The sequence below is a fragment of the Lygodium microphyllum genome, chromosome 4 (assembly GCF_053477565.2).
Source record: "Lygodium microphyllum isolate KBCC chromosome 4, Lygodium_microphyllum_v1.1.10, whole genome shotgun sequence".
Lineage (NCBI taxonomy): Eukaryota > Viridiplantae > Streptophyta > Polypodiopsida > Schizaeales > Lygodiaceae > Lygodium > Lygodium microphyllum.
The window spans coordinates 128,844,916-128,858,221 of NC_141138.1; the positions used below are offsets into that span (position 1 = coordinate 128,844,916).

Genomic DNA, 13,306 nt, shown 5'->3' on the forward strand with positions numbered 1-13,306 from the left:
CACTCAAGACACTGGATCTCAGACCTCCAGTTTGCTCTTTCTCCACCGCCGATGTACCACATCCTGCATCCAAGAGGGATCACCTGCTATTAGCGACTTCGACGACTGCTACTACATCCCAGGATAGTATATCTCCCTGCATCTGTTACATATACACATCGCACCACTTTATCACAGCCGACAGTTGTTCCCCTATCACAGCCGACATTTGTTCCCCTTTTGTAGCCATTATCTGGAGTACCAGAGCTACATACGCACATACACATACACGACACTTATCACACTCACATCATTGTATTTTCAGTTTCCAGTTTTTAGCTTTTCATTCAGCACTTTTATTTTGGATAGCTGGACCTCATCAGTTGTATCACAGTTTGTCTCATAGGCCAGTTTTGGTCTTTAGAAGACGTTAATATAACTTTCTTTTTTTTCTCTCTCTCTCTCTCTCTCTCTTCTTGCCATCAAAGCAGCGTGCCGAGCCGTCTCCTTGCTATAATGATGAAGAGGGGGTTGTGCTGCCCGTCGGCTGTAGGAGGGAGGGGTTTATAAAGAAAAGGGGGGGTCGCCTCAACGACCAAGTGGGGGGGGCAATATGCCGCCGATCACCTTGCGGCCCTCATGGCCCTCCTTGAGAGGGCTTAGAGAGGGGCCACATGGCCTTCTCTCTCCCCCTCCCCCACATGGCATGCATGTCCAGCTCACACACACTCTCTCTCTCCTCAACATCCTGTCGATAGGGGAGAGAAGAGATAAATAAATTTTTACTAATTAATTTTAAGAAAATTGAGCCTATGGGGGGTTTTCCATGTGGGAGAGGGGTTGTCTTGCGTTAATATATGCGGAGATATTACACACTTTGATGCTTCGATTTCCAGTAGACAAGGTCGACGCTCCAAACTTGGGCTGGATGGAGGGAGTGGTTGTCGGGGATGCTGCGGAGACGTGGATGCAGTGAGCCCATGGTCGACTCGGGATACAGGTGGTACTCCTTGCTCTTATGCAGGTTCAAGAGAGCATAACTTAAGTGGTTGTTGTGGAGGTACCGATAGTGTCTCTGTCTCATCATTCTGCTGGAGTTGCATCACCTATGGGATTTGTCACACCTATGGGGATGTCTACTCCAGTCACTCCAACTTTTGCTTAGCCGTCCGTAGTAGGTGGTAACCCTATGGGGGCTATCCCAAGAGATATTATCCCCGTAGGTACATTAGATGTATATGGGTCTCCTGGATATGCCCAGGAGTGTGGTCGCAGGTTGGAGAGGACACATCTTAGGCATACCTCGGAGGGGTATGGATATATTGTAGATGATAGGACATGAGCCATCATCATGAATGATGAGGGGAGGAGGGTGATGGCTCGTATGAAAGAGTTGTGCCAATAAGTTTTTCAGCACCTCTTGGATCATTTGAAGAACATACCAAAGGGGAGCAAGGACTACATAGTATCAACCTTGCATAAGGAGTTTCTGGTACTTGCCACAGTAGATAGATTTTCCATAGACTGGATGATGGAGTGCATACGTTGGCGTACATGTCATACAAACGACCGGACACATGCAAGGCACTTAAGAGTGGTGTTACTAAATTGATTGCTTATTATGCATTCTCTACTTAATAAATTGATGTTAATAAATTACTTTTCCTTAAGTGTTGATGATGATCTAGCATGGCCAGGAGACCATTTAGAGACCACTATTCCTAGTATATCACTTAATGGAGTGATCAGAGCACTGTGACAGGGATATCTGGTACAAGTAGTACAAGATATGAAGGGAAAAATAAGTGTCTGCCAAGTGTAAGAGTGTATACAAGAACCAAGGAGTTACACATAAATGAAGATTGATTAAATTTTAAGAAATTGAAGTGCATTAGCATTGTGTATATGTATTTATATATATATCCAAGGACACTTGGGAACATTTACTTGTGTATAATGAGAATTCCATTCATTTGGGCCCATCCTCTCTCTTACAAGTCAAGGTTTAAGGTATTTTCTTTTATTAAGAAAGACAAGATAGGTAATTCTCTCACTGAGAAAGAGGAGAGACATGATCCTCTGGAAGTGAGGAGAGAAGTGATTATCTCTTTCTAAGATCCAAAATAACACAATCTTTTGTATGGAAGTCAATCTTAAGGTTGAGGTTCAAGGAAATTTAATGAACTCTCCTTAAGGTGGTTGCATGGACCACAAGTTAAGAATATAAGTTTGAGAAGCTGTTTTCTTAAAAAGACATGGTGAATCCATTATTAAAATACATCACGATAGAAAGACAATCTCTAAAAAAGGCATGCTAGTGTTATTGGAAACAATGAGATCTACAACTTTTGTGTTGGATATTTTTTCATCCAAGCAACACACAGAGAGATATCTTGAAATTGGTGCTGCAGAGTAGGTCCTGGAACAGCCACATCGTGCATGAAGATCAACTCGTCTCTCTCCAAGAAGAGAAACTCTTGAAAGATTATAAGAGTGGAGGCTCTCCTTGGGTGTGAGAGAGGTGAAGGAAGCATCACTTTGCAATCAAGTTTCAAGAGGAGAAGAGAAGGTGCAAGTACTGCGGAAGCTCTATTGAAATCACGTGCTGCGGAAACCTTGCTGAAATCAAGTTCTAAGAGGAGAAGAGAAGGTGCAAGTATTGTGGAAGCTATGTTGAAATCAAGTGCCAAGAGAAGAGCCCTACACATATTGTGCAGAAGAGAATGAGACTCAAGAAGGATCAAAAGGTGCCAACTTTCAAGTTGTGCAAGTGTTAGCCAGTTGTATACCATGCAAGGAACCATGATCTTGTCTCCAAGATCTACAAGTAAGAAGTGGTTTATGTGTAATGGAGGAGCTCCTTGTCAATAATATAACTCCATAAGTGGGGGATTCGCCCATCTTCCAGTCCTAGTGTGTTGTCAATTTCTTATCTCTCTCTACATCTTTCTTTTCTCTCATCTGTTCTCTGTATGTGCCAGCATAATATTCACTATATATATTTTAAGTATATAAGAAATTCGAGCATTTATCTCAAGTATTATAATAAGTGGAGTCTCAAAGCCCGAATGGCTAAACATAGATGACTGGCGCCGACTCAAGGAGGAGGCTACAGATTCTCTAGGACATTGGAGACAGCAATGCGAGGCGGGGAGGGCACGACTAAAAGATTGAGTGGTCCATTATCTTGGGACTGGCAACCACAGGACTTATCTAGAGGACTTTGTAAGTTTTTCTTTTGTTCTGCTTGCTTATTATATTGCAATATTCCTTGTACTATTGTCAATCATGTTTCTAGCAGTTGTATTTTGTTTTCTTTGCAGCACTCCATTACAAACCACAATCCCATCGGCCTGCAGACTCGATATGGAAAGAGACATGGACTCACTGCACTGATCGACCGATTGTATGGACACGATGGCCCAGTAAGTCACTTATCTTTCTTGTCTGTAGTTACTAATTTTAATTAAAATGCATTATTATTTGGTGGACTGATGTATATTTTTTTCTTTTTTTGCAGAGTACGTTCGATGCTCCTTTGTGACGGGATAAGCTTTCAGATGGTGAGGATCTATAGCTCACCCTTGGATCCGTGGAGCACACATCCTCTTCTTTTTTGGTCATGTAATTTATGTAGGCATTTTCTATGCACTATGTTATTATCATCATTTGTATCTTGCCATGATTGTATAGTCACTTTCATCACGTGATCTTGCATTTATTTTACACATCAGCCTTATGGATTCAAGTACACTTTGCTTTCATTTTGATGAGCATTGTATATTTTACTGTAACTCTTTTGTATGGCCCAAATAAAGCACATAGACTGCCCTGCCACAAATTTTTTTCCTTGTAACCATCGCTATTAGCATCACAAATTTGTTGCATGCATTGCTATTAGCATCGTAGTTAGCGTCACAACTCGTCGCTATATGCGTCGCTATGCGATGCTAATAGTGACGCATATAGCGACGATGATAGCAACTGTTCTATGGCATCACTAATATCGATGTTTTTTGCGACAACAGGGTCAAATTTTTTAATTAATATTTTCATTGCTTTGAATGTCAGTATGAGGCTTGTATCTTGTAGTGTATATCATGCTCTACAAATAAAAAAATGATCAAATGTATAATTATCCTAGTAATTTAGCATTTCCTTATAAACTACATCTCAAGAACATGCAGGGTGTAGGGTACATGCTATTGAGGATGGACATGAGTACTAAGCTGGGGCGGAGTATACTAGCACGTTGGTTCAGGTACTACGTACGTAGAGCAGCTAGCTAGGGGCCGCAAGGCTTGTCGAGGATGGGACCGCAGAGGTCGGGATTCCCAGCGTAGCTACTGGCGGGAAACTTGGCCATCGCACCTCCGCTTGGGATGGGCCCAGACAGCTGATTGTTGGAGAGGTCACTGCAACAAATACACATAATATGGTTCATATATAAGGACGATGTAAACATTAGAGCCAGTCCCGAACATTTAACCAACTCTAATTCTACAACTGATGGGCCAAGGGCAGCTTCAATGATAGTATCTGAGAGAGAGAGAGAGAGAGAGCATGTACAGGAACTGGAGGTTGGACAGCTGCTGCAGCTGCGGGGGGATCTGACCAGTCAGTGCGTTGTTGAAAAGGTGCAATGCGACGAGCTTGCTCAGCTTCCCAATCTCCGCTGGGATTGGCCCAAAGAAGTCGTTGCGGAACAGCTCCCTGCAATATGCGATATTGTACAATACAAATATGTCACAATATTCTTCCTTCTATATATAACTAAGTTCTCTAGAGAAAGTCCTTTCCAAGAAGTCGGAAGGAGCACATTTAACTATTAAAAAAGGTGGGCGGAAAGAAATGTCACGCACAGTACAAGATTAGCATCCATACATACAGGTATTGCAACGACGACAGGTCCCCCACACGAGGAGAGATCGTTCCAGAGATACCCATGGCGCCAAGGCTCCTGCATTCATCGGATGATATATTCAATTAATCTTGTCGGCCTGTAATATAAGACTTCTAAGAAGAACACTGAAATACAGTCGCGCCATGTTCAACGGGGCGCGCTATTGCAGATGATGGAACTGGGCCGGCACTAATTAGTGATTATACTTACAGTCTTACGACTTTGTTGTTGTCGTCGCAGTCCACGCGGACGAAGGTGCAAGGATTGGCGGCGTTGGCGTCCCAATCGGCCATCGCTCCTTGAGGATCGAGCAGCCCATTCTTGAACGTCATGAGAGCATCCACTGCGCCAACGCCGCAACCATACGGTCAGCCAACACGACATCGATAATATCAGCCCAAGCATAAAAGATCTATTGTAGTACTCTTACTCGTCTAATCTACTAACGTTGAAAGCACTAGTGTTCTGTGTATAATATTCTTAGACTTGAAACCGAATTTAATTAACCTTCCGAATCGAAGCCCTCCGTAGAGACCAGCTGCAAAAGAGTCTGGAGGACGCAAGCTGCTGCCTCTATTGTCAGAGTCCAGATAAAAAACGCAGTCCGTGAACGCGGGGCCGCAGGCGAACGACGAGCCTCCATGGTCAGACTTACTTCCAAGGACGCAACACAAGAGGTGGAGGAGCTAGGCAGCTGGACAAGAAAACTGGGGTTATACGTGAAGCTTGAAAGCAATCCAGGCGCGGAGGGTTCATCCTGCCACTACCAGTATATTTATATCCATACAAGAAGCCCCAGTCCACGGCCCGACAAAAATTCGCCCAACTGTTTCGAGGTCACGGCCCGAGAAACATTCGCCCAACTGTTTCGCCACTCCAATTATTCACATGCTCGTTTCGAGGTCATGGCCTCCGCTTATAATGCAGTAACTAAGGCAATATCATATTATATTTTACATTAGACGGTACCCGACAGTTAACCTTTTCCTCACTTGGAACACCACCCAAACGCAATGGTACCAAGCACTAGCTAGTATGATGTTCTCATGCCACCTTGGCGTGCCTCATCTATCGAGACTACACATGAAGTTCGTGTTTAGCATGGGTTAGGCTGCTGCAACAGAAAGAGCACGATTGTAACATTGTGTGCTCTCCATCTTCATACATGTTTTAGGCTGCTCAACAGAACAAGCATATTTGTAATGTTGCATGCTTTGTATCTTCATACTTGCTCCCCTTTAGAACAGAGGTATGGTGGCCTCGAGAACACAGCATTGTGTTGAGACTATGCCAACAAGATCCAAAAAGGAAGAATGGCAAACAAACTCGAAAGAATCAATCACATGCATTATCTTGAACTTATCTTTAATATTACTCTTCTCTCCTTTAATAAAATTGATAAATTTTAGGAAGGGAATACCTTAAAACCCCCCCCCCCCCTCTCACAAATCAAAAAATTTAGGGAGATAGTTGTCTCTCTTCCCCCTCTTTCTACTTTCCCCCTCCTATCTCTCCTAAACTATCTTATAATAATGAAATGCTTAATTACTAGGATAATCGTACTTCTAGTCATTTCCTTATTCCTACAACATGATATGGTCATGCTTCTTTCCTTATGGTTGTATGTTCTACTCATTGCTTTACTCCATAATAATTCTTTTAAAAATTTTGCATACGATCAAACCTTTGGTATGTGCTTGCGTTAGCTATTAGCCTGGTCATTTCATTAAATGCTACATCACTTTACATGCATAGTGCAAAAAGGATTACTCTTGAGACTGAATCTCATTAAGAACAAGGTTGCAAGGATATTTAAGATAATCATACATTTGAAAGTTTTCTTGAACTATAGATCCAACTGCTCAAGAGTTACTACGTTGAAGGACTAATGCATCTACCCACTTTATCTAATCGTGAATATTCTCATGAACCCTTACACACAAAACCAAGCCATTGGCATTCATAGGACATGAGTTTTGTCATTGTTCTGAAGCTTAAAAAGGACAAAGAAAAGCAATAGTGGCTTAGACCTAAACAACAATTGGATGGCTATGATGATGGAATGTGAGGTTATTGAGTTAAGCACTCTTGAGGAGCACATTGTTGATGTGCAACCCTAGTGGCAAAAGGCATTTGGTCAAGAGTTAAAGTTTTAATAGAGCTTTTAAATAAGTTAGTCACTTTTAGCCTATTATGAATAATGTTTTCATGTGCTAGTATCTAGCTAGCAATGATTATATGGTGCCTTTGTGGGCATATGCTAATCACATCAATAGTGCTATTACTAGAGGCTTCTATTCTTCATGGTAGGTGTGGCACTTCATAGAGAGACATAGTATGCCACCAAATGATTGCTTTCTATAGAGAAGGGTTATAGTAGATATGCTTTTTGCTTGGATGAGGAGATATAAAATAGAACAAGGCACTTCCCAGCCTTATCAATGACTATATAAAGAGGTATTACTAAATGAGTACACACACAACACAATGAGAAAAGCTGCCACCATACCGACTAAGGATGAGCTGATGGTGCTTATAAGGATGTATTGTCTCTATTTTTTTGTCACTTGAGAAGCTACAATTATGTGTGTGCTTTCCACTCTACTTTGTAGAGTAGGTGGTGTTGCAAATTCACCTCGTGCATGGATTGAATTCAAGGATCTAAAGTTAGGTCTTGACTCCCTCCCACAAGGATTTGAAGCTCGGAGATTGTGATTATCTTTTGGGGAGTAAGGCATACTCATCGAGCTATGGAAAAAGTCAAGCACTACAAGGGATTAGGCCCACAAATGGCCATATTGATGCAATATTTCTTGAACTTGAAAGAGAAACTTATGGGTAGAGCTTGGAGGTTTCGATTATGTTTTGTGGAGTAAGGCATACTCATTGAGTGTGGCAAAAATCAAGCACTATAAGGGATTAGTCCCACAAACAGACATATGGATGCATTTCTTGAACTTTAAAAAGAAACTTAGGAGTGTGCTTATTGTTGTGATTAATAGTACAATAGTTGCATTTATTGCATGAAGAGTAAATGCAACTTTTCGGGATGTTTCTAAACATATTGCATCGACAACCTTCATGAAAATTTAAATGATTAATTAAATTTAATATGTCTACAATTTTCACATGTGTTTCCACATGCGCATAAACATGCTCTACGAAATTAGAAAAGCTAGGGAGATGTTGGTTCTGTAGACATATGGAGCCATAGTGCTGCAGTAGTAGCTCGCTAGTTTATTTTCTTCTACCTTTTCTTATGCTCTCATTGACCAATAGTTTTACTAATTAAATCTACATATTACTAAAAACTATACAATAACATCGTTTGAGATAACTAAATGTTCACAACAAAAGTAACAAAGTATAAAAAATATAAAAATTATGTATACATTACTTTTAATCTATTGATTATGGCTTGTAGTACCTAACATCCTATGTACTATACTATGTACATTACTAATCATACATAATCTAAAGATCTATCACCACCACCCTCTCCCTCTTTATTATTGTCTTCTTTTCTCTCTCAAACTTACTCTCATCACTCTCCTCATTGATGTGCTCTTCGTTCTCTGCATCATTGCCTTTTATGCTCTCACTCTCTTACACACTCTCTTTCCAATCATCTCATTGCATTATGACCCCTATAGAAATGGAAAATTAATGCTTGGAATTATTAAGGGCGTCCAATGCATTTATCAAAAGAAATGACTTAAGAAATTCATTATACCATGATTTCATGCCACTGTTGCTCTGTGACAACACCCTCCTTCTACGAGTGTCTCCATATATCAAGCCTATTATGATTATGCTTACATTCCATATCATGGCTAGTGGATATTGGCCCAATACTTTGCCAAATATACTCAATTGTAAAATTAAAACACAAAAATATTAGATATATTCAATGGAAAATAGACACACATAAGAGGTCAATAAAAAAATTAGATAATTACAAAATGTGCGTCCCATGTATTGACACCTCTTGACCCAAAATGTGAATAAAATTGCTCCATTTGGATTCTTTATGCCTCCCACTATTGTTCTAGACTGAAGATCCCACCCTCAATCTTTCTTTGATCTTCTCTCTGCTCTTGAGCATATATAATAATTGGCATTCACTTAGAATCCAAGCCTTGCCTGACATCCTCATATTTTCTACTACTCTATGTTTGACCATGGCTCTCTTCTTATCAATCGCATTTATGATCCTCTCTCAAATTCAATGTTCTATGAACCCTATATGTAGAGGATTAAGAAATTTCTCATGCACTATATAAATGATTGCATGGAGTACTATATTTAGGTCTTTGTTTCTTGAGGATTTAATAAAATGTTTCTAGCATTCTCCTACTGTAGCACACAAGTAGCTCATGATCTTGTTTCTTGTAGTATTTTGGAGTACTTGGCCTTGGAATTAAGCTAATACTATATATGTAGTTGGAGTTGCATGGCATCTATCTTTAGGGTGCTAGGATACCTATGGAGAGGGGCTTTAACCACCACTAGAACAACCTCCACAAAATCCATTACATTGCCAACTATGCCCATGTCTACTACCACTACAAGGGAATGGGGCAATAGCGACGGCCATTTGCGACACAAAAAGACGGTGTCGCTAAAAGCGTCTCTATTTGCGTCGCTATTTGCATCGCTAATATTAGCGACGCATATAGCGACACAAATAGAGATGCTTTTAGCGACGCATATAGCAACGCCGGTCTGGGGAAAAAATTTCGAAAACCTGAGCGTAACATTCACCGAGAGAACATTTGCGAGAAAGAATGAAAGAGAGAGCGAGAGAGCTTAAAGCTTTGCAAGGGAGAGAGAGAGAGAGAGAGAGGGGGAGAGAGAGAGAGAGAGAGAGAGAGAGAGAGAGAGAGGGAGATCATCACCATGCCACCGCCGCTATATATGAAGAAGAAAGAGAAGTGTGCAATGGAGAACGGAGGGAACGTGCAAAGAGAAGGTACAAAGGGTTTCATCTTCAAGCCTTTGAGGTAGGTACATAGCCTCTTCTTGCTTTATTTTTGTGTTATCTTGTTTTCTTTTTTTGTTTTTCTTTGCAAAGCGATACATGGAAAGAGAGGGAGGGAGGAAAGAAGGGAGAGAAAGAGATAAAAAGGTAGAGAAAGGAAATAAAGAGAAAGAGGAAGAGAGAAATGAGAGATTGTAATATTCCGGGTTACAAAAAAATGTGATAAATGAATTTTTTTTTTATATTTCCCCCTTATCCCTCCAGCCGACTGACGAGCTAGAGGGGGAGGGAAATAGAAGGAGTAGCTAAGCTCCTTGGTGGAGCTTTGATGGAGGAGAGGACATGCGTGATGACACGCCCGAAGGGAAGATCCCCCTCCCCTCCACTATTTAAACGAGGGGAGGGGGGGCCGCTGGAGAGGGAGGTAGACGGGAGCCATGAGAATAGAGGAAGAAGGGGGGTGAAGAGTCTGCCATAGAGCATGGGAGGGCTGTCGTAGAGCCAGTCGAGGCGCCGCCCAAACCATTGTAGTTGCTGCTACGGTCTGGTCCCCCTGCCCACATCGCCATCAGCAGCAGCTCAGAAGGAAAGACCGTCAATGCTGCCCCCTAGTCCCAACCGCTGCCCTTTTGTCTATCCGCCACCGCCAATACATCGTCGAAACGGCCATCTAGCAATCGCCTTCACTGCCTGGGAGTTATTCCCCCCCCCCCCCACGTAACCGTATGGAAGCATAGAAGCTTCCAAAAGGGAGGGGGCTTCTTAAGCCCCCTTCCTATGCCTCATGAAATCCCCTCCCCTGGGTTTTAAAATCCCTTCAAACCCCCTTTCACCCCCGTGTTGTAAAACCCTCCAAGGGCCCTACTTGTGTCTATTATTAACCCTCCCTCGGGATTCTAAAAGTCACATAGCCCTTTCCTTAAGCCCCTTTTTTCGTGGATGTTGGAATCACCCCCCTGAGTTTAAACCTTAAGCCCTTACACCCCCTGTATTAATCCCCTAAACCCCTATCCCTTTTCTTTGGAACCACCCCTCTTTCCTTCGTGTTTAAACCTTCCCTAGCCCTCCCCCCCTGTGGCGTATTGAAACCCCTTTTAAGTTTGACTTAAGGGTCCTTCGACCTTATTTATAACCTTTATAGTTACTATATCCCCTTACAAGTTCTCTCCTGCACCTTGTGTTTTTTTTTCTATCCCTTTTCGTTCCTCGTTTGAGCAAGTCATTAAAAGACCATTAAGCCTTCCCCATGGCTTCAATGGGTCTTAATCGTAGATGACTCTGAAACACCCTTTCGAATTTCTCTGACTTCCAAGGAGGGAGCCTTCCAAAAACTACAATCGACGAGCGGTGCAAGGAAGCGACGGTGGAATTCCTGGGAGGAGTTGTAGAGCTGCTTCCACGTTCGAAAAAACTACAATTGGGATGCCTCCTAAGAAAGTCCAAGGCGTAGCCGCGGGAGGGTCATCTCCCGTATCCATGTGGATATCTCACCCCAAAACCAGGTTTTTCTTCTTGGCGTTAATTCGGTTTTAAGTCGATCATGCAAAGAAAAATTGTTAAGGATAGGATATATTTGTTTGAGTTATTTGTAACGAAGGAGTTTAACTTATGAATGACAATGTATACAACTTAGCTTTCTTCAAATTGCATCAAGCATTATAAAATTACGAGCAAGATTAACCATTTACTATAGTAATATATTCCTAAGGTGTAGAAATTATATCTTGCACCATTAGTCTTATTCCTTTCGCAACGAATCATGGTAAATGGCTAAATTCATGAAAGGTTTCTTTCGATGCTCAAATTACTAGGGAGTTATCTTTGCTAGTTGCACATCTTAGCAAGGCAACTGTTGTTATTTGGCATGAGTTCATCTTTAAAGAAAACGAAAGTTAAATGTTAGAAATTAACAAGTATAAAAATTAGATATACGAACTCATTTGGAAAGAAAATGTAATGGGGAATTGCTGGATGACACTCTATTAATACTTTTCCCTTGCTATTTGAGGACTTGGGGACTAATAAAGTGTGTATATACCAATTTCACAGCTAGGCCTTTTTGTCCCAAGGAGTATTGTCGCTCTTTGTATCACCTTGGCATTAGGCTATATGCCAAATTAAACTATATTGATTGGGAAAGTAAATTGTCACAAGGATAGTAAAACCGTGACAAGACGATTAATATTACATTCCAAAAGACAACTGAACCAATATAAACATAGAACATTCATACCCTAAACACTTGACTACTTTCCGTACCGTAGGGACAATAAATTCATAAAGATAAGAACCTAGGGATTGTCCCTAATGTTCTTAAAAGAAGAAACCCTAGGCCTGACATACGTCAGCTTAAAGAATCTAAACAGATTATTCCATCGCAGGACTTGTGCAATATGTATGAAATCATTTAGTCTTGTGATTGATTCACAAGGGAAAAGGGTAAAAATCCTCGTCAAGGACGGTAGATCCCTACGCAAGTTATCTTGCAAAAAGACGTATTTTTGGATATCCTTCTAAATAAGGAGAGTTGTAAACCAGAAACTAGCATATCTAAGGCACTTTAGGGATTAACCAAATTGGGTATGCCCTACACCGGAATGTAAGAGATCTTGCCAAGTTACAAGACACCTTGCGAACGAGTACTGATACACTCAAAAAGGAAAGAACACTTCCTTAGCAGTTTGCCAAACAACTCGGTTGATTAACGGAAATGTTTGTGCTTGCTAGAGATTTTAGAGCTCTGTTTGAATTATGAATTACAAATTAAATGAGTACCTATACTTCAGGTTAAAGGCCTGAAGGGAGAGGCAGCTTCAATTACCCCCGACTGCCTGCCTGACCCTAACCAAGGGGGTTGTTGACCGCGCCGGGAACGTGGACCGAACACACCGTGAGAGGTCTCTCCGTTGAGTTCTACTTGGAGCAGGAGGACGCTTGGGTGCCAAGGGGGGCTCTCGCCGTAAATCCCTCGCCTTCCGGGTCCTGCACAAGGGGCTAACGTGACTCAGGATTGGATCTCGAGGCCCGCATACTAGTTGACGGGCGGAAGCTTGGAATAGTGATCCCTGGAGATTACTGGATAGCGTTTGGGTGGATTATGGACAAGCCTACGGGCGGAACTCCTTGTATTTCATAGAAAAAAATGATGAAATGTTAAAGAACTTGCTTAATATTGTTTTTCTATGTCACGTGATAAGATTACGTGAAAGAACCAGTGCTTAAAGGGGATTAATTAAAGAAGCTGACTGTTATATGTCAAATTAATGTGTTAGATAATTACATAATTAAAACAAACCGAGGAAAGTGCGGAGGATGGGCCATGGGCCGCCGTCCTACGGTTGGGTGGTCCCGGTTAGCCGAGAACTTTTCTCAAAAATCTTGAAGAACAGCGGAATGGTCATCATCATCAAAAAGAATAACGAGAACGATGACCTAGAGTTACG

General features: G+C 41.6%; 1 protein-coding gene across 1 annotated transcript; it reads right to left on the reverse strand.

The window, feature by feature from the left end:
• Window positions 1-4,264: 4,264 nt before the first annotated feature.
• On the reverse strand, window positions 4,265-5,525 carry LOC148037617 (uncharacterized). Its single transcript, XM_087677126.1, has 5 exons — window positions 5,390-5,525; window positions 5,093-5,225; window positions 4,868-4,939; window positions 4,549-4,692; window positions 4,265-4,394 (listed from the first exon to the last, which is right to left on the reverse strand). The coding sequence occupies exons 1-5, from the start codon at window positions 5,523-5,525 to the stop codon at window positions 4,265-4,267; spliced, it is 615 nt and encodes a 204-aa protein (XP_087533252.1).
• Between the last annotated feature and the right edge of the window lie 7,781 nt (window positions 5,526-13,306).

Bases quoted from the DNA above. Each gene is read 5' to 3' on its own strand.
- LOC148037617 (XM_087677126.1), bottom strand. From the start codon at position 5,525: ATGGAGGCTCGTCGTTCGCCTGCGGCCCCGCGTTCACGGACTGCGTTT. The intron at 5,226-5,389 runs GTTAATTAAATT...GCGTTGGCGCAG, and splicing joins GGAGGGCTTCGATTCGGAAG to TGGATGCTCTCATGACGTTC. The intron at 4,940-5,092 runs GTAAGTATAATC...CGATGAATGCAG, and splicing joins AACAACAAAGTCGTAAGACT to GAGCCTTGGCGCCATGGGTA.